Source organism: Rissa tridactyla, chromosome 2 (genome assembly GCF_028500815.1).
Source record: "Rissa tridactyla isolate bRisTri1 chromosome 2, bRisTri1.patW.cur.20221130, whole genome shotgun sequence".
NCBI classification, from domain to species: domain Eukaryota; kingdom Metazoa; phylum Chordata; class Aves; order Charadriiformes; family Laridae; genus Rissa; species Rissa tridactyla.
This window is the reverse complement of record NC_071467.1, coordinates 112,102,188-112,127,895: the sequence shown is the minus strand read 5'-3', so window position 1 is coordinate 112,127,895 and position 25,708 is coordinate 112,102,188. Positions and strand designations below refer to the sequence as shown.

At 40.1% G+C, this 25,708-nt stretch overlaps 2 protein-coding genes across 5 annotated transcripts in view; one reads left to right on the top strand and one right to left on the bottom strand.

The window, feature by feature from the left end:
- Window positions 1-1,067: 1,067 nt before the first annotated feature.
- On the bottom strand, window positions 1,068-11,650 carry MPLKIP (M-phase specific PLK1 interacting protein). The gene is made up of 2 exons (XM_054192190.1): window positions 11,184-11,650; window positions 1,068-6,688 (listed from the first exon to the last, which is right to left on the bottom strand). The coding sequence occupies exons 1-2, from the start codon at window positions 11,526-11,528 to the stop codon at window positions 6,485-6,487; spliced, it is 549 nt and encodes a 182-aa protein (XP_054048165.1). The 5' UTR covers window positions 11,529-11,650; the 3' UTR covers window positions 1,068-6,484.
- A 3,073-nt stretch (window positions 11,651-14,723) lies between these two features.
- Window positions 14,724-25,708, top strand: part of SUGCT (succinyl-CoA:glutarate-CoA transferase) — a 333,441-nt gene continuing 322,456 nt past the window's right edge. For 3 of the 4 annotated variants that reach the window (XM_054190372.1, XM_054190371.1, XM_054190373.1), the window contains exons 1-5: window positions 14,724-14,941; window positions 18,631-18,682; window positions 18,777-18,850; window positions 22,219-22,304; window positions 23,089-23,139. In XM_054190372.1, coding sequence (XP_054046347.1) covers window positions 14,773-14,941; window positions 18,631-18,682; window positions 18,777-18,850; window positions 22,219-22,304; window positions 23,089-23,139 — 432 coding nt within the window. In that variant the 5' untranslated portion in view covers window positions 14,724-14,772. The remainder of the gene's footprint in view (window positions 14,942-18,630; window positions 18,683-18,776; window positions 18,851-22,218; window positions 22,305-23,088; window positions 23,140-25,708) is intronic. The other variant, XM_054190374.1, reaches the window with a different exon arrangement.

Genomic DNA, 25,708 nt, shown 5'->3' with positions numbered 1-25,708 from the left:
ATACATATGGATACCAGAAGGTTTAAGTGTATGTTAATACAGCATCATTACTGCTGCCCATAAAAGCAGGGCAGTACACACAGATTTTTGGTGCAGCCCATTGTAAAACAATTGTGTTAAAAATTTCATCTTGATGCAATGTCAAATTCTTTGCCTCCTACGACACCATCGCTAATGAATAAATGAAAGAAAAATTTAAATTCTCGTATCCTTGACCCTAATAACACAGTGGCTCAGTGTAGGCTTAGAAAACGAAAAATCCCTTGAGGTCTGTTTACGTGTGTGGGAGGGAAGGGGTCTTACTTGTTGTATCCTTGTTAAAGCCCCATTCTAGCTGCAATCTGGAAATGGGCTAATACAGGTGACATTGAATTGCAATGATGTCCCTACTCGTGTAGGCCATCTGGCACTGCACAGACCGTCATTTCCATCCCAGCATCTCAACTGCAAAACCTCCGACTCAGCACACCTGGGTCCATGCGCTGGCTGGTTTGGAACATGTAAGCTCTTTAAGTAAGAAAGGACAAGGAGTAATGGTTTTAAACTGAAAGAGGAGAAATTCAGATTAGATATTAGGAAGAAGCGCTTTAATGTGAGGGTGGTGAGGCACTGGAACAGGTTGCCCAGAGAAGCTGTGGCTGCCCCTTCCATGGACGTGTTCAAGGCCAGGCTGGATGGGGCTTTGAGCAGCCTGGTCTAGGGGGAGGTGTCCCTGCCCATGGCAGGGGGTTGGAACTAGATGATCTTTAAGGTCCCTTCCAAGCTGAACCATTCCATGATTCTAAGAAAGGACAGAGCCTCAGACTCTTTTGAACTAATCTATGCAACCACCACCACTACTTGAATTAAGACTGACATTTGAATGAAATTAATTAAACTTATTTTTTCTTTTGTAGGGAAAAAAAGAAGTATAAATGTAATACATCCTCCACAATCCTGTCGCTGTTACCTGGAAAAAAGTGAATGCTCAGAATAAGCAATTTTGGGAATTAATTTTAGTATTTGAAAATTACTTCCCTGGTAAAACTTGAAGGTACAACTTTTTTACTGCTAAAAAATACTGACAGTTTGAATCAAAATGCAGGAATACTTTACTCAAAAAATTTAAGAAATAAATACATGCTAATCTAGCATCAAAAGCTTTCCACATCCAGTGAACAGTACAGCCTAGTTTTGTGAAACTGAGTATGTCCAATATTCTGTGTAAAACAGTCTTTTCACTTTTGCCAGAGAACAGGTCAAATGGTGATTTGATGACTTTGACTGAAGTTCACATCACAGGAAGCCTTGAAGTTACCAGTAACAAGTCAGTGCTTCTCCAGAAGAAAAACAAGAACAAGACCGGTCTCAGAGTGTAAGACTAATTCTTGAGATATTCTTGGTAATTTTTGAGATATACCTTTTTCTGTCTTATTAGGAAGTGGGATGGTATTTTTTCAGCTCTTTGTTAAAAACCTGCAATATGGAAACGGGCTAACACAGGTTACTCTGAATTGTAATGATGTCCCTACTCACGTAGTCCATCTCGCACTGCATAGATCAGTTTCCAGCTCAGCATCTCAACTACTTAATTTTTTGCTTTATTTTTGTCCTGTAAAAGGGGGACAGAGAAGCTCTTATTTTAATAGCAATAGTGTCAACAATATTAAAAATTTCACTCTGAAATTATACTGCTATGACCCCTTTTTAGCCACAGAAATTACTTTCTTGCATACAAATGTTTACATTTATAGTTCAGAAAAGGAATCTGCAATAGCCACAGAGGAGTGAGCAAAGCGCAGTGGAATTCACCTGTGATTTTACTGCAGAAGAAGAAAATGTTCAATATTTTTGAGTCAAAATGACAAATTAGAATTTATAATGCTGGTAAAATTTAAAATCCAGGATACACACTAAGCAAACCGCTGATAGGATTTAAAATGCTGCATCCCACATACAGCTGGTGAAACAAAATGCAGGACTATTTGGCTCAAAACACCTCTTGGGCCCCGCTGCACTGGAACAAGAAATCAGGAGCAACCTCTAGGAGAGGAGGAAGGGTAGTTTGATGACCCTGTTATGACACTGAATATCTACCCAACTGCTTCCACCCCAGTACTCAAATATTTCCTACTGTCATCAACGAAGCAATGAGGATGAGATAAAGCTCTTTCAGCCAGATCTAAAATGCTTTAAAGGTAAGGTCGAGACTTAAGGTCTAACAATCAAGAGTTAGTAGTTTTTTAAAGGTAAATTTAGAAGTCCAAGTTGAGAAAGTGTTCTTAAACTGTAAGTCAGCAAAGCACATACTTCAGTGAAAATGGCAGAAAATGATACTGATTCAATTTGTGCCTAGTGAGACACTGACAAAAAGTTACTGTAGGCAAAGAATTAGATTGTGAACTAATCACTGAATGCCAGAACTATACTACTGTTAACACAACTTGGTGATTTCTTTCCTCTCTTGTGGTGCAAGAAGTTGTTTGAGTCAACTCAAATGATAAAAAAGTTTAACTCGTTACCTATGTTAATTGGTACACAAGCTTCTGAAAGTCTGAGATGTGAAAATCATTACATGATTCTTCACCAGTGTAGGCACATCTTCCCTTTTCTCCTCTAGTACAAGCAAGACGGGAGGAAGGCAAGCACCAAGGTTTGGTGAATAAAGTCTTTACTCTTGAGAATTTAGGAACATGTTGTAAAAAGAAGTTTAATTCATTGCAAGACAGTCTTGGTTCATATAACAAAGCACGTGTATGAATCTGAATTCAGAGCAATTGGTAAACAGAGCAGTTTATTGCAGTTGGTAAAAAGCACAATTTTCAAACTGTAATGTTAGTTACTTACGGATCTTGGTTGCAGCACAACTTGAAACGCAAACAGACTATAAAAACTTTTCTTTAGGAAGGAGCTGAATAGGTTCTTGTACACTTCCCACATAACATGTTTCATATGCTCCCCCTCAGATGTCTAATTAACACATTTATATAAAGTGAAGAGCCCACAAAGATATCCTTAAGAGGAAAAGAAAAACAACCTGACTGTAAAAGTCATTACCCATTCTGTTGACCAGAAGCATTTCCCCTGCAAACTATTCCCAGTTTTGACATTAGAAAGATGCTACATCTCACTGCCTTACTCTAAAGACAAGTAGCTTGAATTTTTAAATTCCTCCTGTAATTGACATTTTAAAATTCTAATTTGTTTTACAATTTCAATGTAAAATAGCATGTCCAAAGTGCCAGAGAAGAATGAATATTCTGTATTATAAAGTTGCAGAGAAAACTCAAACCTGAACTGTCTTTGAAGTCCTACATACAGTACACAATTTGGGATAACTCCCCACCCGGCGTGTTGCCGTATTACACAGACTCACACTCAGCAGATTTAAGTTATCTTACTATGGTATTAGTAAAATGTAACAGCAATGCAGTTCACTGTTAAACACAGTAGCAAACAGCAACAAATGAAATTAATTTTTTGCTAGAAGAGAATTAATTAGTCACGAGTTACACAACTCCTTTACAACAACTGAACGGAAAGTCAGATGGACTTGACACACAATACAAACAAAACAGAATGGACAAGAAGTACATCAACCCAAACTTCCGAAAAAGAAGCTCAATGACTTACCTTAAACTCTAAGAAGTCTGTTGAAGAAAGAACAATGCCCATACTCTTAGTGTGTTCATTACGGAAGAATCCCTTCATTAACAAGGCACAGGCACTATTTTATTTCATGGGCTCATGAAGGAAGGATGTATTTGTGCCATACTTTTTAAATCACCGAATGCTATTTCCAGAGCCATACTATGAAGTGGCTTCATCAACAAATGAGGAAGTGATATATCCTATCTCCATTAGAAACATGTGGGGAAAAAGAATGTTTGCCATATGGAACAACGGAGAAAAACTGGTGAGGAAGTAAGTGCTTAAGTTTCCCGGATATCATAGCAAAAAAGGCAAAGCTTAAATTGGCTTTAAGTACATTATATTTATAGATCTGAACATGTGTTCATGCATTTTACAACTATTCAACAACATTTTGAAATTTTACTCTAATTGCAGAATTTCTCCTACGAGACAGAAAGGCGAATCATTTTTAAGTTTTTGGTGCAGTACGATGAGGTTAGTAAGTTTATTACATCTACATTTTAATTCCTTGCTGATTCTTGACCAAATTATTGGAGTCTTTAGCAGTTTGATGTACTTATAATTGTTGGGTCATATCCCGAAGTGCACTGGAGCAGCAGTTTAACAGATGGCATTGTGAAAAGCCCGTATTGATTAAACAATGCTTCAAGATTATTTCCTCTATTCTCTTTCTGAAACCTTTACCTTCGTTGATGTCTGACACTCAGTTCCAGGAGTTTACAGTTATTACCAGAGGAGGCTGCCTTTCATCCCTGGGTCAACTGCAAAGCCAAAGTGGGAAAATGCATCTCCGCAATCTGCAAGGGCAGCTGATATGGGCTACTGTATAAACAGTCCCACCTCTTAAATCCTATTCCTTTCCTTTCTCCCTTCCAAACCCTGTTTCTTCTCATGTCTAGCTGGGAATGCTTCGTAACTTTCATCTCTTAAATAACATCATTTCTCTTTCCTCAAGATCACCAAACATTGCAAAAAGTAAACTGCAGTGGGTTTTTTGTGAGCTTTATAGCACCTGACAAGGTTAAAAAAAAAAAAGGGGGGGGGGGGAACTTTATACTTCACTTTTCACAAAGACATTGATTAATTGATCTATAAATTCTAAAGACTATCTACAGCTCGTCAAGTCATCTCAGTTTTGCTGGTACGCGTCACAGATAACAATACTGATAGCTGCCATTCAAGCACAGTTTTGATTCTGGGATGAAGACTTAACCATTCTTGATATCAAGCGGGCGTTATGTTCTCAGTTCTCCAAGCAGCTTTTTTGGATACACTACCAAAACAATAAGGTCAATTGGGGGAAGACACAAGTGACTGGATTATGGTCATAAAAGTGCAAGTTACTCAGCTAGCACATTTCAATGTGTTAACCCCTCTTCCAGCTTGAAGTTGTTCCTGAAGGCAGTATTAAGCCAAGAGAGTTTATGCTGAAACAGATAAAGAAGTATACAGGACTATTCTACCTCAGCGAAAGACAAATTACTAAGAACAGTCTAATGTGATTCCCTGTGCTTTTCTACCTAACCATGCTTCAGGACTACAAAAATATGTTTTCTGTGCAGTATATAAGAAGCTTAAAAGGAAACATATGTTTGGAAAACTGAACTAATGCTTTTATTTATTTTTAACTAAGTTTTCACCCTCTACCTACTGCTTAAAAGCCAAGATCAACAACCAAACAAAACAAAAATTTACATATCTACTGCATGCTTAACGTGGCATGTTAAGAGCATGCCTGCAGCTGGAACTATTACTCATTTATTCTAGATTACAATATTCACTACTAGATTTTAGAATGGATCTCCCGCATATAGACAAGCTCTAAGAAAACCTCATTGCTTTCCTCTTCAGTATAAAAATATAGTATACATGCACACAAAACAAGACTTCTCTAGGTAAAAATAAAAAATAATTAAAAAATTTGAAAAGTCTTGTACAGATAAAAAAAATGCTATATGTGTACTAATGTCAACTGTATAACAAACTTTCATTCAATTCTATGCTATTCTAACAGGTGGATCCACAAAGAACATTTGCATTTATTTAATCTTGATGTTTTATGTGCTCCTTCAACTTAAATTGACACTGAACAGACTTGTTACTATAATCCAAAAATGTCTAGTTTTTTTCCAAATAAGATTTTTTTAAAATACAAAAGCAAATCATTACATACTTATGTTTATGACTCAAGAATTGGTTCAACAAATTAAACTTTCCAAAGACAATACATTTGTTTCCTGAGATGGCTAAAAGTCACGTTTCAACTTCATGTTACACTACAATTAGCAAAATATACTATGCACAAAATCAGAGGTTAACTACAGCATACAAACACAGTTACAGAAGTCACCTAATTTCACTAGTACTATTTGTGTTAATGCATACACCTTAACAAAAGTCCTAAAATAATCTTTATACATTACAAAACAAGGATTTACAAAACTTTATTTTATTTCCAAGTTACTTCATTCTAAAAATGTCAAAACATAAAAAAATACCATTTCCTAAAGGAGCTTACAATAAAAGGCTAACAATCTGGCATGGAAGAGGTAAATATATGGAAACCTGTTTTAACAGTCACAAGTCAGTCGCTGGTGATTAAAGAACACTTTGTTCTTCAAAGCTGGTAGGCACTTCCAACGTAGCCAGAAACGTAAGTTTTCCTACCACTCCTTTTCCCTCCCATACATAAAAATATCCAATGCAATAAAAAAAAAAGTAGGATAAAAGGGTGGACGTGATCAAATAAAAGCATTATCTAAGGTCTTGATTATTGTTCATCTTGTGTAAGTGTAAAGATTTTGTCCCAAAGTTTTCCTGACAAGATGGAGTTATTTGGCCTTTAAAAGTGTTAGCTGAAATACCTCCCTTTTTTACCAGTATATGTTGTTTGCTCACTGCTGTACTGTTGGTTTATGTCTGTAACAGAAACTGGCTCTAGGCCAGCCCATGGGTCCTCAAGCATTGAAGGTCTGTAATAGTTTTCCACATCATTAGACACTCTTTTCTCTTTGCCATGCGCTGTACCAAATGGAGTAGATGTCCTGGGTGATCCCTTTGGAAGAAAACCATCAGGTAAAGAAACATTTAATAGGCTAATTCAAACTAAGAAAAAATAGTTTCCTTCTAATGTAGCAGAGCTTTGAAGCTGATTATTAATGACTAATTACTACTCCTCACCTGCATCTTCCTCCGAAAACATTATTATACTTTTAATTATGAGTGATGATTTACCAGGATAAGAAAAAAAAAAAAACGCCTTCTCCAAAATACTTGTTTACGTTGCTGTGGCACATAACTACAGAAAAGCTCCTCATGCTATTTTTCAATAGCTGCCTAAATCAACTCAAAAGCTGAACAACAAAATAGGGAATTAGAGGCCGAGGAAGAGTTACTAGTGTTTACAAGAGCAGAAGTCAAATATTAAGTACCTATAGATTGAACACAGCATTATATAAAGCAAATAGTTACAAATGACCAGAATAACTTACTGGGAAAAAACACCTGTTTTAAGCAAACTAGTGTTCTATGAAATTTGAGAAGAGATTACTTTATTTGATATACAATCTGGATGGTAATCAGTGATTAGGCAGATACTGCATAAAAGAAAAACCTTTTGCATGGAGCTTTTGATATTTGATTTTTAAAAAGTTCAAGAATCACCACAGTCGCTTCTGCAAATTGCTACATCTGCAACTTAAAAAGAGCTGTGACACAAAGGAAATTGCTATAACCATTTTCTCCTGTTAGCATCATCCATTGTTCTTTTCCTCAGATTCACTTCTCTAAAAAAGGAGATTTTGGTTAAAACAAATGTAATCGAATATAGCTTTAGAGAAGTTAAACAACCTATCATACAGATACACAATAGCTTGTCTCCAAACATGCCTGTTGCATTCTGTATGATTAGAAGAACAGGACTCCTTGAGGCTGATTATCAGCCTCTGACTTTGTAAAAGAGCATAAAAGCAGTGAGTAAGGGCTGCTTTCCCTACGCCCTGACTTTTTGGGCCAGCAGTGGTGGTAGTTGAATTTGACTAATAAGCCCTAGAGAATTTATGTAAACAGATCATATGAAACAATTTCTGGGTAAACCTGAGAAATGGTGCCACATAGTGAAGGCCCCTATACTTAGCCAGAAGAACAGATTCCACTGAAAACTGCTGAGTCTTGAACATATTTCTGAAAGCAAGCTGCGGCAGGAGCCTGCATGCGTGGTCCCTGTAAGTACTTTTCTAGAACTCCTAAAGCTTGATGATAATGGATACGCAACCAAATGTGGGAATATCAATGTCTTATTTACAGGGTATTTGTTTCTAATGATACATCATAGTACAATTAGGTTATGGAGCTAAGATGATGATCTTAAACCAGAAAAATTGCTAAAAGGTAGAGAATTACTTTATGAAATATTGTATCAAAACCATGAGGGAAAGATCAGAGATTCACCTCAGAATAGAGCTAAAAATATCCTAAGGGACAAGGAGTTTCCTAGAACAGGTACACATACACTAGCAAAAGTGACATTAGTGGTCTTTAAGCACTCACATTTAGTAGTAAAGCAGTAGCACACTGTGCATTCTATCTTCAAAATAATAAAAAAAACCAACACCTCTTTAAAACACCGTGTTTAAGGGAGGCCCTGTAACTTTGACATTGTAAAACAGTTTGAGTGTGGAATTTATTTAATGCTATGTTTAATCTGCAGCACTCAGAAGAAAGCTGAACTGACATAATGATCTGCAGTATCCAGTGACAGAACAAAATAATTCAATGGTAAGACTCTTTTGGATGAATTTATCTTATAATATTAAATTTCACTACAATATAATGCAGGCCATCAGTAACATTGACATTTTTGCACGTTTGAAATCTAGGAAATCTATTATTATGTAACACAAAATTGATGGCCTTCAATAAATGTTTAAAAAAAAATCAAAACATGGTTATTCATATTATAGGCCTGTGGGAAAGTATAGTAGCCCTATCTGTGCAAGTGTAAGACAAACTCTTTGGTGCCAAAGATACCTTAAAAAAACCCTTTATATTTACCCTCACTGGTGCCAACAGCCTTTTCTCGCTGAACTTTCCTTAAAGAAACAGTCAATCTCTTCTCAGTATTTTTTTGCAGATAACAAATATCCCTCTACCACAGAAAAAGTTATCTTTTGGTGCTATCAACACATTAATCAATGTAGTAATACTGCCTTGAAAATGGGGACAACCACTCCCTTTACCAGCTTTCTTCACTTGATGTAATTTTTTAACTTTCTGTAATAATTTTCAACCCATCACCACTAACTAGCTACTGCTACTAGCTAGTTCACTAACTCCTGTTGAGTGTAGAAAAGGAAATGCCACTATTAAGTGGAGATATTATCCACTGTGGTGGAGATATCTCCACTACTAAGAGGAGATAATAAAGAGAAACAACAAATGTTTTCATAAAATTTAAAGCAGATGCATCTCTGGAAAAAATGGAAACTCTGTGAAGTATTGACCACATAAAGGTTAGGTCAGCCATTTTGGGGAAAAAAGCTTACTATGTTTAAGTTTTCTGTTCATTTCAAAATATGGAAATCTACAAGCATAAAATGAGCATGGACTACTAATAACATGTCATTAATAGAATACTAAATATAAACTGTCATCTGAATTTCCCGATGAGATTTTAAAGGGTAACTTAAGATTTTCATCTCAAAGGTGACAGTAGCACCATAAACTTCAAAAGCACTATAGTCTCTTAACAACAGCATCTTCAGAAGAGAAGGGAACAATTCACATACCTTAGAAGAAACGTGATGTTTAGAACACGCAAAAAATCCCTCTACCTGAACCTATTCATGACCTCATGGACTGAGATTCTGGTTGTCCATGTCGAAGAAAATGGGGACTCATGGTTTATGAGACTTCCTCCGTGATTGCCTCTATCGCCCTCCCAGGCAAAACAACCCACGTGCATACTCGTGAAAGTACACACATACCCATTACTTTAGTCCTAGGCAAAGCTACAGACATACAATGTCTTTCGAGTCTTAGAGAGCATCACCATCAGGTCATTGCTCCTGAACTACTCACAAGTTCTGCAGAAAGGAAAACGTTCTAGCAGACTGTGACTGGATTCAAACTTGTACCTTTTTATGTCAGGCTTCTTACTTAACACCAAGGATGGAGCCTGTGAGACTGTTCCTGCCCACAGATCCTGACATGAAACAGTTCTGACTAAAACTAGAAACAAAAGGATTCCTGCATATTCTTCTGCTCAGTTAATTTAGGGCGGGCTTTTAAAAAAACACTTAATTGGATATCCAAAGAGTGCTTTCCTGAAGAGAAATGTCTAGACATCAGCGACATAAAATATCCCTCCAGAATCTGCAGCAGAAACCCCACAGGTTTCAACAGGTACAGAGGCTGAGCGATCTGTAGGCTTCCACACCGGGAGAGCCATTGCTGCTGGGTTGAAGAAAGTGTACAGACTTCATAATGACCCCCTTCCACCAACTATGAGATTCCTGTAAGATTGCATTGTAAAAAAGTAAACAAAAACTATTTTTGAAGGGACTATTTTTGAATGGAAACATGACTACACAGTGCAGGCACGTTAACATATTACTAATCTCTTTTAAGATTTGGCTTCGTTATTACACTTTAATCGTTAACGTGTCAGTAAAGAGCACCTGAAATTTTTATCATTATCTGTACTGCATGTGTCATTTGTTACACTTTTAAGATTTCCCTGATATTGCATAAAGCCAGCTACATACATAAAGTTTGTATCATCTCAAGAACTGCCATCCCTAACTGCACTACCAGTCACATACCCCAACTAAACCACCTGAAAGAAACGTAACTCACAGAACCTGTTGTTGACACCTCTTGGGAAAACTACTTTATATAAATTATAGCTTTCAGTGCAATGCAAAGACTTTAAAGCGATACTCTACGATCCCAACAGATGCTCTCATTTCTGCTTAAAGGAGCCTCAGCTTAATTCTCTTTAGTAGAGCATTCCTCCTATTTGTGTCCCAGGAAGCTCTGTGTGTAGACTGCGCAGCTTCCATCATGTAAGACAACACAGGCAAAGTTAAAACACACAGCACTTCACGCTGTGTTAAAGAAAACTGATCAAGGGGAGGTACGTATAAGGGAAACAAGTGGAATTTTGGGTGGTACTTAACTTTCTCTCTACCTTCACACGCCAGAGCATGAAAAGGAAGAAAGCTACTCTCTTGCGAGCCCTTGTGTCTTCACAACAGGCCTCGGCCAGACCTGGGGCCTTCTTCCCTTTCCTGATCACGCAGCTGCCAGAGCTGGGGTCGCTCCAGCCTCTCTAACGGGTGGGTGGGGGGGAGAAGACAGATGTTGCCCGGTGCGGTGCAACCCTCCCTCTTCCCTGAAAATGGCGGTGGAGGGGACGGATGCTGCGCCCTGCCACAAGACCTCACTGTGCCCGCCCCTGAGGGCCCCCCTTAGCAGCAGCAGCAGCTCCCCCCCGCCCGCCCCGCCGTGCGGAGGCGCAGGCCTGTCTCCCTCACCGCCCTGCTCCATACCTGGTAGTGCCTCTGGAAGCCCCCGGGCGAGCGCTTGTGCTGCTGCGGGGCAGCTCCGGCCGGGGATTTGCCGCCGTAGGGAGCCGGGTAGCGGGGGCTGATGCTCTGCGGCCTGCGCGGGGTCTGGCCCCCCGGTGACGGGCTCCCGAACCGCCCGCCGCCGCCGTGGAAGCTGTGGCCTCGGGGCGAGTAAGGCCCAGGCCGGTGGCCGTAGGGCGGCGTGTGGTGTGGGCTCCCGTAGCCCCGCGGCGAGGGGGGCATAGGGCCCCCGCCGCCGGAGGGAGGGCTCCGAAAGCCGCCGCCCGCGTAAGGAGGCGTTGGGGGGCGGAAGCTCTGCCGGTACATGGCCAGGGCCGGTGAGGCGACGGCGGAGAGGAATAAAACCTGCGCAACGATCTCCTCCAGCAGCCGCCTCGGCGGGGCGAGGTCGCGTCTCGGTGTTCTTTCTCTTCCCCCCCACCCCCGCTTTCCCCGGCCAGGCGCCTCAAAGGTTCCGGGCTCAAAACGTTCCGGGTCGGGGACGGCGAGGCGGGGAGCACCCGTCCGTCCCCACTTGGAAGCGGGGAGTGTGGGGGGGGGGAGGCTCGTCGGCCCTCAAACAGCGGTTTGTCATGCTCACCCCGAGGAATTTTGTGCGTTTTCAAGCTGAAGAGGGATAATCTGAAGTAAGAGAGGCGTAGGAGATGTGCAGCCGTCGTGCCTGTTAAACCAAAGGCATAGTGACAAACCCTGCTGTTTGTGAATGCCCGCGGTGCCACAGCTGATAAAAAGCAGCAAAATCACCCGTTGTAAAGCAAGGCGAGTATTTGCCTCACGTTTCATGGCACTCCAGATATGCTTATTTGTACTCTTTTTGTAAACTGATGGAAGATAGACGCTTTCCTGTGTAGTCTTTTAATATACGAGCCTGCAAATGCTGCAGACGTTACAGCAGTCCCAATTGAAAAAACACACAATGACATGTTTAAAGAGTACTTAAATGGAAAGGGTTTTTTAAAAACCAGTTTGACCTGTCCGCAGTTCTTCAGTGGAGCAGTAGTTCAGGCAATGGGACCTACACATACAAACTCATGGGAAAACACTCTCTTGGGAGGAGAACCTCATATTTAGCGACATAAACTCAATTTAACAATGTTATTTATTAAGCGTTCCTGCTCTGTTCTCAGCCATGTTAATGCAAATCTTCAACAGGTGAAAAATAGTGACGAGGGTTGTTTTTTTTTTTTATTTCCATCAGTACAACAAAGCACTACTCAGTTTTAGGACACTGCAATGGATAAAAGCTAAATAGGGCTTTAAGAACAGCGGCAAACAAAAGTTAGCAAATAAAGTAAGCAGGATGTTTTCTGTGCTTTGTAGGTCTTGCTTTTCTTTGACTTTAAACAGGTGGGTTTTGTTGTGGTTTTTTTTTTTTGGGGGGGGGGGCGGGGAATGGAGCTAACTCACTTTCTGTTCTCAGTGAATTCAGCTCTCCACTCTGTTTTACAGTCTCCCTGTGAAAACATGGAGCAATATCCTTGCAGTTCTAAAATGAAGAGACTAAGCCTGCTCACTTTTTTTTTTGTTGTTAACCCTTTACTGTTTTTTCTTCTCTAGAAAACCAATTTTCTACCTCTCGTTATTATGCACGCAAGGAATCCCATGTCTACACAAGACAGTTTATCAGCATAGCTATCAGTTTCTCTGTCTGACCAGTCTTATTCCAGAAAAGGACAGCTTTTTTTTTTTTTAATTTAAACCATTTTCACACCAAACTAATTAGAAATACATATCGTTACGCACATGTTGAAATATACTGGGATAGTTTTGCTGATGAATTTCTTCTTACTGACAAATCCTAATTGCTTCTGGGATTCTAAGCATCCATATCACAAGGATTCTAAGCATCCACGTCATACTTTTTATTACATGTAGCATGTCCAACAAACCTGCCATGTAGATTTTCCCTGTGTTCTTCCTCAGCATTCAAGACCTCTGTCGTGCAACGCTTCTTCAGACCGTGCTATTTGTAATCCTCATTTTCCAGCAGCCAGAAGTTTCAGCTATTCTTGAGATGCAGCGGTCACCTTATCCTCACAGCGTATTTCCCATAAATACATGCTGGACCTCTGTGCAGGCTTTTTTATCCTATTACAGAGCAAGACGACACCACGGTGTTCCTACAATAAGCCCTCCACTCTGTTCTAACGCAAACTAATAATAGTCTGACAGCTCAGGGAAGAATTACTTACAGGTCAATTCAAGCTAACCCTTCCATAGCTGTATACAACTGAAGATATCGCTTACAGTGTAAGCAACATCGCACCTTCAGTGAAGCAAAACTGAGACCGAGGATCTACCTTGTGCTGGTGAGAGGATTTAATGGTGTCCAGTACAACCGCCTGCCTTGTAAGTACAGAAACCCATTGTGGAGGTATTTTATTTTTATTCCATCTTGGCAATGTTCTATAGAATTATAGAATTGCCTAGGTTGGAAGGCACCTTTCAGATCATTGAGTCCAACCATTAACGTAACACTGCCAAAAACACCACTAAACCATGTCCCTAAGCACTGCGTCTACCCATCTTTTCCAACACCTCCAGGGATGGCGACTCAACCGCTTCCCTGGGCAGCCTGGTCCAAAGCTTGACAACCCTTGCAGTGAAGAAATTTTTCCCAATATCCATCCTAAACCTCCCCTGGTGCAACTTGAGGCCGTTTCCTCTTGTCCTATCGCCTGTTACTTGGGAGAAGAGACCGACCCCCACCTCTCTACCCCCTCCTTTCAGGTAGTTGTAGAGGGCGGTGAGGTCTCCCCTCAGCCTCCTTTTCTCCAGGCTGAACAACCCCAGCTCCCTCAGCCGCTCCTCACAAGACTTGTTCTCCAGACCCCTCACCAGCTTCGTTGCCCTTCTCTGGACCAGCACCTCAGTGTCTCTTTTGTGGTGAGGGGCCCAAAACTGGACACAGTACTCGACGTGGGGCCTCACCAGTGCCGAGTGCAGGGGGATGATCACTGCCCTACTCCTGCTGGCCACACTGCTCCTGATACAGGCCGGGATGCTGCTGGCCGCCTTGGCCACCTGGGCCACATATGTGGCAGACTGCACGCTGACCTGGGTGTACAAGTTTCTAGCCATCAACCATTTGGTTTGTCCAGGCATTAGATGTGGCAACAAAAAAAAAAAAAAAACCACCAACAAAAAACCCTTGAGTCTATTTTGTATAAATACTGAGCTTTTTACACAGCAGCTGGAATTATGGCAGCGACACCTGTGAGATACTTCCCTCTTTACAAAGGCCGCCCGCCCGCGCCCTCCACTCTAAGAAAAGCGGAAGAGGCCTCCTTCTAACCGGGAACTACTTTATAGGGCAGACGAATCGTCCGTCCGCGGAGCAAACACCGCGACGACCGACGGGGTCCGCGGACCCGAAGGGCGGGAAAAGCCAGGGGCGGGGCCTGCGCGAAGGCCGCGCCCCGCGCATGCGCCCCCCCGCCCCGGGAACAATTTAACGCTGTCCCGGCGGGTGCGGGAGGAGGGAAAGGGCGGCGCCTGCGCAGTGCGGCTAAGCGCGCACCTTTTCGCGACGCTCGCTGAGGCGCTGGAGATGCTGCGCGCCGGGCTGGCAAGAAGGAGCTGCCGTTGCCCCGGCGGGCTGTGGAGGAGTCCCTGCCAGGCTGCTGGTGGCAGCGCTTCGCCGCGCTGCCCTAGAGCCCTGAGCGCCGCTTCCCCTGGCAGCGGCGGCGGGGCGCGGGGCGGAGGCGCTCCCCCGGCAGGTAGCCGCGCCGCGCCCTTCTCAGCCTCCCCTCCCTCGCCCCGCCGGGCCCCCCGCGCCCGTTGAATCCTGCTGGGGCTCCAAGGCGCGGACTTGGAGCCGTTTAGCTGTGGGGGGCGGGCGGGCCCTGGAACACCTGAGGGAGGCTTCTGACGCCGCCGCCCCCTCGCAGCACCGCGGTCCGGCCTCGGGGGCTGAGCCCGCTTCTCCGGTGCCGCCGGGGGGTGACCGGCCGGCCTTGGTCCGCTGCTCGGCTCCCCGCGGGGTTTTGGCGAGTGCAGCCGTGGTGGACTTTTCCCAGCGGCTCTGCCGGGCCGCCGGCAGCCTGTGGCGGGGAGCGGGTCCGGTCTCCGGGCGGCGCTAGCCTTGGGGGAGGGGGGGGGGTGGAAAGCGCCGTCTCTCTTCCTGGGCCTGTGTTTTTTTTTTTTTTTCTTCCAAAGGTTGCAGAACTCTGAACTTCGTACCGTTGTTGTCTCGTTTGTTTGTTTGTTTTTTTAAATTAAAATAAAACTAAGCTGCAACAAAGTAATTTTCCTCTGGCTTCCAGATTCCTCTGTTATTTAATGGCATAACAAAATACTAACAACTGTGTTGATGGCGTTAGAATCAGGGGAACTGAGGAGTTCTCTTTCCCAGGATGAACATACGAAGTGCGTCCCCGGTTGGAGTGTGCCTGTTGATAGTGGATTAATCCATGGTAGTGATGGACTCGATCATAACTTGCTGCATGTATGAATCAAAATATTGACTGTGCAATCAAAGTAGAGACAGTATTTTGTGGAGTGGTCTAATCTGGAACTGGATGTAATTGGAATGAAATCTAGGTATTTACTGTTAATTTGCATATTAAATATACTAATCAGCTCTCTTCTCAGTGCCCTCTTTTGTCACAAGTATAAAGGAATGCTTTTTTGGGGAATATGACATGAAATTAGCCTCTGATCTATAGAATGGTCTCTGGTTGCTTATGCATTGGTGCATTAGACCAACCTACTGAGCTTAACTAAAGAGTGTAAATCATATCGAAAGTGAGTAGATCTATTTATTCTTTGTTAAAGTTACTTATAAAATACATATAGCTGTCTAATTTACAGTAGCTTCAAGCATCATGGGAATAAAGAGTTTACAGATAGCATATAGTTAGAGCTTGGAGAGTGATTTTTTTTTATTTTTTTTATCATCAAGTTACTGGAATAATTAAAAGTAAAAATACAAGAGAAAACATGAGTTTGTATTTTAGAGAATTTAGACTATTGAGACAGAAGTCCAACAAAAAACACTCTGTGGGTAAAGTTTAACTTTGTGTATATGCCTGATAGGAGGCTAGTGAGGTGAGGGAGAGAAAAAAAAAAGGTATGCTTCTGGTCAATACTGATTAATTCTGATCTCTTCTGTTTGTTTGTGCTGTGTCTTTGTTTCTTTTTGTTCCCACAATAAGTCGTTGGTAGTACTCTGGTACTCAGGCTCAGTGTACCAGAACTGCTGTTTCTGATAGTCAAAAGGCTTTCTATTGTAATCATTTTAGCAAATTAGTGTCTTGCTGGAATGCAAATCTAGGTCCTATAAGTTTGTTTTTTTTTTTGTGAATATCTGTGTGACTCTAGTGCCTCTCTTTCTCAGCTTTTCAAAAGCAAGCTTTTGATCTCTCTTCTTTCTTGCATTTCTTCATCATTGTGGACATCAGCGTTATTTATTGTCATTAAAAACATTTCACAATGATCTGTTTGTCTCTGAAACAACGATTGTACTCTCCCGTTCTTTTCCAAGTATTGTGAGTCCTAATCCCTAAATGGAGTGTTAGATGTTACCATAATGTGAGTGATACGGTTAGTAAGGATTCACGATTCTTAGTTATGCATAAATGCATATTTACAGGCTAATCTTAACACTTTATAGGCTTCTTTGAGAAATATCTTTATGGATTCCTGCAACTCGGCCACAGGTAGAGAACTTGTTGGCTCTGAAAAGTTGCTGCTGTTCTGGTACTGTATCTGTGAGAAATCTAAGTAACTGTAAATGCGGGCTCAGGAGGAAAATAAGTGAGCCATTGACTAAGAGAGTACAGCTTTAAAAGTTGTGGAAAGAACACAGGAAGATGGACCCTTTTTGTTAACTTAAATTATTTTTTAATTTTTTTTTTGGGAGCTGTACTTTTCAGTAAAGCTGTTGCTTACATACTGTCTGTAAACACAGAGTAATGCCATTGTGAAGGAAATAGTGCACCCAGTGCCTTAACAGACAAGCATGTGCTTAAGTGTTTGTTCAACTAGAGCCAACTTAATAAAATTGAGGTTACGCTGGAGGATCTGTGGTGTTTACCTGACTCTAGCAGAAATATTTTCCTCCACCTGGAGCATTCACTGAGGTGTGCAGCGTTGAAGACAGGTGGCAGCCTAAGTTTTCCTAAAGGCTTTGAAATATGCAAAATACATGGCCGTCCCTAGATAAGCACACTTCCATCATGCTGCTTGGCCTGTATAATGTGTACAATATGTGTATTAAAACCTGTTAAACTCAAATCCCTCTGGAGTGATTGGTAATGATTGAGGAAAATGTCTTGAAGAATCGGATGCACGTGCTCTCATTGAGAGCAGTACAGTGAATGAAAAGGTTTTTAGCAGAAGCCTTGAATTCACAATGCTGCTTTGTATCTCTATGGCTTTTTTATTTTATGTATGTATATATATCTCCATCTCCTTCTTACCATATATACAGTAAGACAGGAGGGAGAGTTATGTGGGTGGCTCTGACCTGATGGAGGGAGTGGGGAGCTGGTGACACAGGCATTCACTCCTGTATGACTCGGGAGATGCACCACACTGCCCTGCATGCACTCAGGGACTGTGGTTCTTTTCTCTTTCCTACTCTGTAAGGAAGTATATGCTTGAATTAATTTTTTTGTGTGTGTGTTTCTTGCCCCCCCCCCCCGTGCAACTAAAGACAGTGAATTAGCAGAAGATTACCCAAGGTCACCCAAGAGATAGTTGACAAACCTGTGGTCTAGACTATGAGAGTGCTTGCCTCGTCTGTGATGCTTATTGCCACTGCTGTTGTTTCTTAGAAATAGTCAGGTTGGAAAGGGTGAGGGAAAGAAGGAAAGCATTGCAATTTCTTAGTAGTTATCTTCCATGTGCAACAGCCATTGAAAGTTAAAGATAGAACGAGTATTTCTTTGGTTCATATATTCTGTCTTCAGTTTTGTAACCTCTTTTTTGAAATGCAGATACTCTTTTGTGTGTGTGATGTATGTGCATAGGTCTACATGGGTCAAAACACTTTGTGATGATACTGTGCTTCACATTGGTCTGCTACCCATTAGTTTTAGTTTGTGTCATTCTGATGTTGCTTGCTATGCTTTTATTGGCTCTTTCTTAAGGTCTTTAAAAGCTATATGAGTGTTTGTGGAAGGCACATATAAAAATATCTCTAAAAAGTAGCTTTATGGTAGAATTGCTAGGTGTTTAGAACAGGTTCTGCAATGTTAACCATACGGTTTTCCAACTTTGAAGGGCTTTACTAACGTAGTAACCTACCTGTGCACAAAGCTTTATTATTCTCTATTTGGGGAGGGACGTGAGGGAGGATGGTGGGATACTGTCATAAAAAGAGCGTTTCAGACTAACAATGAGAAACATATCTTACAAAAAAAAATAATTCAAGAGTAAGTTACTATTTTCTGTTTTTTGTCAGGTGCTAGTAATGTAAAGCCATTGGATGGTGTGAAAATTCTTGATTTAACAAGGTTTGTGTTTTGTCTGTAATTTGGAACAGGCTGGCTAGATGCAAATATCCTGATAGGAAAAACTAAGGAAAAAAATCTTTTTTTAATATTACAGGGTGCTCGCAGGGCCGTTTGCCACAATGAATTTAGGAGATCTAGGGGCTGAAGTTATCAAAGTGGAAAGACCAGGTAAGATTTTTATTTATCTATTTTAGATGTAGTAAGAACTTGGTGTAGTTTAACAAATAGTTGTTTATGTATCTTAAGTAATACATGATTGAGAATGCAAGATTGAAAACCTTTGAAAATATATAGAAGGACAATATTATGTTTATTTGGTGATGTGTTTTTGGTGACGGTGTGCGTATGGTATTATGCTAAGAAATAATTAATTTTGTAGCTATTTGTATATCTGTTTGAACCAGCAGTTCTCAAGTTTTATGAACGTTTTACATCCTTGTACTATTTCTGGTGTGGTGGAGAACTGGTTTTTAGTAGGTTCGCTTATACATGTATGATTTCTTGCATTAAACTTAACACTGTGCTCCATATATGGGCATGTTGATCAGAAGTAGTCTATGTGTATATTTAGAAAAGAGTGTGACAAGGTTGAAGTTGTAAGGTCAGGTAACTTTTTCAGATTATTGTTATTCATGTACAAAACAATACTGAGTCACCATTTGCTAAAGTGCCTTATTTCATCATTCAAAACTAAATTGATTTTGTTTGAATTGTTTGGACTCCACTTAGATTTTAAATTGGGCTTGTGAATGCTTAGGTGTATGGTGTTTTTTGTAATGTAGCGAGAGGGTTAAAACAGAGTTTTTAAGTGTAGTGTTTGGTGTACAAAATCTAACAAACATACACGTCCTTCCAGCAATTAGTTACATAAGAATTGTGGGAAAGGTGTTTGGGAATTCAGAATCTTCAGCTCAGTCCCCTCTGAGCCAAAACATCTTAGATAATTTTAAATAAAACTTAAATTAAATTTAAATACAGCCCACCACTCAGGACTAGAATACTGATAAAATGACAGTCACTTTAATTTTGGGAACAGAAACTCCACCTTCTATTTCACTTTTTATTATTAGAAGTAAGAAAGGTAATATGAGCATTTACATTATATGTTGTTTGTTTAGCACTGCTTTGGTGTAATATAATACAGATCTAGTGGGGCTGGCAAGCATTTTGACTGGTAGAGTATAAGGTGACTTGGCATACTCTATCAGCTTTCTCCTGAGAATAATTTTAATTGCTAATTAAAAATTACCGTGTCAGATAAATCTTTCTTTCTAATTGGGCGAGTGAACAAAAGATATTTTCTGCCTGAGTTGATTGTATCTTTGAAGTCCAGGATCTGATATTCCCGTATAGACGGAGATGGGAGCTCATTGGAAAAGGGAGGTTTCTGAATTTGCTTGAAAGTCGTCATGCTAGTGCTGAAAGTGTCTGAGGTTAACGGGCTTCGAGCGTGTGTTTTCAGATGCAGAAACTTGTGTAGCTCCTTCTGAGTCTGACTGGATGGCCTCTGGGTAATTAGCTTCATAAATAGAACTTATTTTATTTTTATGTATTTTAGCTTCTTTTTAGCACATACACTTCTTATTCAAAGAGTTGTTGAGGACTGGGTAATGGTAAAAAATGCTTAATTCTTATGAAATAACCACACTTCTTAGTTCGTAAGGCCGTACAAGAAGAATAACAAATTGCATTTGGTTCTCTTTTAGAAATATTCCCTGCATTTGGCTTTCAGTTTTATACATCATTACACATTTGAGGCATGTAATTATGCCGCAGCAGCTGCACATTGTGTCATCTGTTTTTTCCTTCTTTAGGTTTCTGTGTTTTAAATTTCTTTTGGTATTATTAGTTTTTAAATGAGCTAGTAAAGATAATTACACACTAGAGATACTAAAACATGTTACATTCCCTATATTTTATTTTAAATAGGAAATATTGAATATTTGAACACTTAACAAAACATTGAATGTCTAACAAAAGTCTTATCACATCAAGCTATGGGTCATCTTTGATCCACTCACTATTGTTTCAAACTTTTTCACTTTTGTGAGAGGGCAGGAGGTACATCAGTTTTGTACTATCAGATGAGACTGACAGCGGTATTATTCCAAGTGGCTAGGTAGTGGGAGTGGAGCAATGTCAGAGATTAAGTACGAAGTAACAGTTGTGGGGACTTGCATTCTAGCTGTTAGAGTTTTGTTTTGTGATTGAAGAAGGCCAGCTTGAGAATTCTGAATTTCAAACATTTTAGAAAGTCAGTAATCGGCTCTTTCTGTGAAAGGATGCCTAGTTTCACAGGAGTATTAAACCATAAAGGATTGTAGCCACACTAAGGTCCTACATAGAAAGTATTACTAAAATGTTTTGTTTTGAATGGCTTGAAGTGGTAACATGCAGAAGATATTTTTTTTTTTTTTTTCCCCCCTCGAGCTTCCCGCTTGGACCAAAATAGTTCTTTGAGATACTAAAAAGTGCAAATGTTGATGAGTAATTTATACGTTTGTGCAACATTTACCACAGTTGATCTTAAATGGCTGTAGACTTTTGTGTTACCATAGGGTATAGCATAATTATGAGAGTGGCTATATTGTATAAGACCGAAGGTCCTCCAGCTTGTTTCTGTCTTCTGTGTTGGCTTGCTAAGGGAAGTTTTCACTTGTGAAGTTAACAAATAGATAAAGTCTACATATTGAAATAGATATAGGAGTGTGCATGCTTGCTACCACTTGGGATGATGATTATATCTGCATTTAAATTTAGCTTTAATCCTAATTAAAAAGATTGCCAGTTTTAGTTTTAATACTAATTAAAATAGATTGCCAGTCTTCGTGACATTTAAGAAAGGTTTAAAATGGGAAATTAAGCATAAATGATACAGTGACATCAGTGTCTGCAGCTGCTTTAATGTCATCCTGCCTTCCTGTAAGGCAGGAACATTTCTGGAAGGGCTGGAGGTGGGGGATTGCACCAGCTATAGCAACTGCTGCTTTTAGTTGGTGTTCCTGCATCTTAACAAGTTGTTGCAGATCAGTGGTATCTTGACCTTGTGTCCAGAGTGTTTCAGGAATAGTTTATTGACCATGGGCGATGTGTGGCTCAGTGCAGGGCGAGAGCTTCTAATAAAGTCTTCTGGACTGCCTAAAAGAATGTCACTTTAGTTCTCCTTTAAGTTTAAAAAAACTTAAACAAACTCCATCCCCCCAAAAAAAACCCAAACCCCAAAACCAAGCCGCAAACAAAAACAACCAAAAAAACCCGCAAATACATTGGTAATGTGTGTCTATATATTAATATTTTAAAGCCTAAAAGTAATCCCAACACTGGCAAACACTGTGTTCGCTTTTCTTAATCATGTTCACTTTTAGGTTTTTTTTTTGACATAAATATCCTATAATAGATATTAAACTTCTTTTTGTCCTGCCTGCTAGATGAAGCTTAGGTGGTTTAAATATGATGTTGGAGGAAAACTTTATTCTTTTTATTTGTTGTTAGTGTGATTTTGGACAACTATGAAAATGTGATGATATTTCTTTCAGGAGCTGGTGATGATACAAGAGCCTGGGGCCCACCTTTTGCTGGAACAGAAAGTGTTTATTTTCTCAGTGTCAACAGAAATAAAAAGGTAAATGGAGTGTGGTATTGAACATTAGCCTATGTTTTCTGTGGTTATAACTGAAGACATAACGCTTCTCCTTTGTTTGATTCTTAACATATATAATGGAGCAATAGTTACCTTGGCATTAAGCTATGATAAGTAAATTTCAGGAGAAACCCGAAGAGTTCTTTTGAACAAAAAAGGCTGCAAAACTCTGCTATGGTGTCCTGGTCACCTGAGGCAAATGATCTTGCCTCTCTCAGTTGCTGGTGGAAATCGACTGAAAATGGACCCTGCTGAAAGTAAGGGTTATTTTATTTGAAGGGTCAGTTTTTTCAGGTGCACCAGCTCAGTTAACCTACATCAGCTGGAGCTGAAGGAGAGCAGGTATCGTACCGCAGTTCTGTTGGCTAAAGGTAGCTTGTGAAACTTCAGGATTAAGATGAAGTTTCATGACATGCCTGAGCTATTTAATGGCTTGTTGCCATTGGGACAAACGTTTCTGGTATCCCCATGTGTACTTGCAGTAGTAGGTGCTGCACAACCATACAGTGAACAGACTGCAGCGCAGCTCCCAGCTGCGCATCTGTTAGATGTTTTGGTGCTTGTCTGATCCATGGATGAGACAGTTCATCTCTCTTTACTGACAGAATTTCTTTTTGCACAGGGGGAGGCAAGGTGTGTCTTAAAATTTACTTGTTCCATTTAGCTGTAGTGTGAAACTTGACTGGTGGTTATGTTTAGAAGAGGCTGATAATCACCAGAAGGGCTTTCACATAAATTACTGTTGTATTTTTTTTTTTGTCCCCAGAGTATTGCGATCAACATGAAGGATTCAAAAGGAGCAAAGCTAATCAGAGAGGTAGGTTTTGATAGCATGCAAACTGTGCCTATTTTGTATTGTTTTGATCCTGAGTTAATACAGAATAAACTCTGCATTTCAAGTGTTAATTTGATATTTGAACTTAAAACTATGTATGTGTGCAGTAAACTTGTTAAATTATAGTATGTAGCCTCTATATTCGGTGCTTTTGGGCCCAATATTCAGTGTGATTTCTAATAATTTTAGATAATAAGCTTAGATGAAAATGTCTTTAAAAACTTCAAATTAAATATTGTGAGGAAACGGTTTAACAGCCTAGTGCTTTCCTTTTACTGTTGCTGTATTTGATCTTGCTGTACTACTTCATTAGAAAGATTCAGGCTGAAGTGATCTGATGAAGTCAGTGAGCAATTTACAAAGAGGAGATATTGGGCTCCACTATCTGCAGATTTTTTAATGTTACAGTATATTCATGACTTCGGTTGCTGTGCATCTTTCTGAGAAATACTGTCCTTAAATAAAAGTTAATGTTTATTTCTTTTTTTCAGTATTTGAGTTTGGAATGTAAGGGTATTTTAAGGGTGATCCATTTTTCCATTGAAAAATTAATAAAGGCATCATATTTCACATTCTGTAAATCTTGTGCTTTGTCATCCCTTTTTTATTTATTGAGAAATAGAAGACTTGCTACTTGCTAGTGCTGTGCTTTTAGCCCTGCAGTACTAACACATCTAAGAAGGTGAGCTGGCTTCTGTTACTCTTTGTTTCAATATCAGTTCTAATCACTTCTGTTTTCACAGTGAGACTGTTACGTGTCATGCAATAAGTAGAATTTGTCTGGTAGTACTTTTTGTTGGGAATATTGCATGAAATGCAAATAGATTAAGTTGTCTGATACTTCTGACCTCTTTTCTTCTCTGTCAGCTCTGTAAAAGACACTTCATATGGAAATTTTTGGAGTTTATAAGCCAAGGATTCTCCAGTGCCTTTTCTCTTTGCAGACCAGAACCATTTACTGTTGATTTGTTATGAAGTCGTATGTTTATCTTTTAAAGGTTTTGGAAATAGACACTGACATTTGGAATAATTTTGCATGGTATAACACAGAGGTGGTTTTGGATAAACTAGTCACACTCTAAATAAGGGCTATAAAAATTGCTCCTCCCACATAAGACAACTAGATTTGTTCCTTGTTATTTGACCTTTAAAAATGGTGAAAGAAAAACTATGTAAAATGTCCACTGATTGCACGTGTGTGGGCTGGACCTGTTTGAAGAGTTAAAGGTGGCCAGGCCAGTGAGTCAGGATGAGCTGGATAAAAGATGGCTTCAGTGTAAGCTGCTTATGTGACTGCCACTGGTTAGGAAGTTCCCCTTTTCTCAACTTGACATTGGTGCAGGAAGATTACTGCTTGATTCTGTTTTTAAATGTATAGCTTTCTGCCTGCAATATGGAGAGCGTTTTTGTGGTCTGTGGAGATGAATAGCTGGGGACTTAAGAATTTGCAATGTAATTTTTGTGCTTGAGGCTCAGGTGTCTGGTTGAGTTCAAATCCAGTGTGATTTTTAAATCAAAGCAGCGACTTTCTTCTCCCTCATTTGTCATTCAAGAGCAGCATCCTCTTGCTCAGCTCAGTGCGGGGCTTCCCACTCTTTTCCTCCTGGTCAGATCTCTTGTACCACTGCAATGTAGAGCTATCACAACACTGAAGATAGGATAGCTGGTAGTAATAGTATTTAGGGCTAGGGACAAATGGTTCCTCCCAGCAGCAATATTTTTTCCTTATCTTGACGTCACTGAAATAGTCAAGCATGTATGAAAATTATTTCCGAAGATGTGATTTTACAGAATTTCCAGTGGAAGAACTAACTGTTAAATGTTTACCACCCTGGCTGTGGAAATGAGAAGATCCCCAGTGGCAAAGTTCTTTCACTTGTGAAGATAAAGCTGTGATGAGAAACCTAACTCATGGAAAAACTATAAAGCAACTGCAAGGTTTGCAGAACTGACCTAAAAGTGAGGACAGACAGTATTGTTGCCAAGTCATTTCTTATAGTTTCTATCCTTTATTAAAAATGCTTTCATAACCACTACAGCTTTCTGTTCCTTAAATCAATGGCATCCCTATCTGTGATATGGCAACATAGCGGACTGAGGTGATGAGGCATTATTGAAATGTGACTACTTGTGGAGTTGTTCATCATTCTGCTTGATTTAGAATGGTACTTTTTGGAAGTATTTGGTGCCGAGGTCTTGGCATTCCATTATTGCATCTCAAATGGAACCAGACTATAACTTCTTCTGTTCATAGTTTTGTCAAAATAAAATATGTAAAGTAAAGCTGTCTATAACAGGCTTTTTGTTGTCAGTTGTTTCCTGGTTACATCAGGACAGATGTGTATAGAATTGGGCATGGTTCAGCAATGTATTTGAACTATGTACTATGTTATACATTTGAACAATGTAGTATGAAAAGTAGTGTTCATGTCTATAAAGTAATTGATGTCAAGAAGAAATTCCAGTTTGCCACGCTGGTTACTCATACATGAATATGAGTTGTGTCCTGAGCCTAAGCCCTACAAAGAAAAGTAATAAGGTTATAATTTTT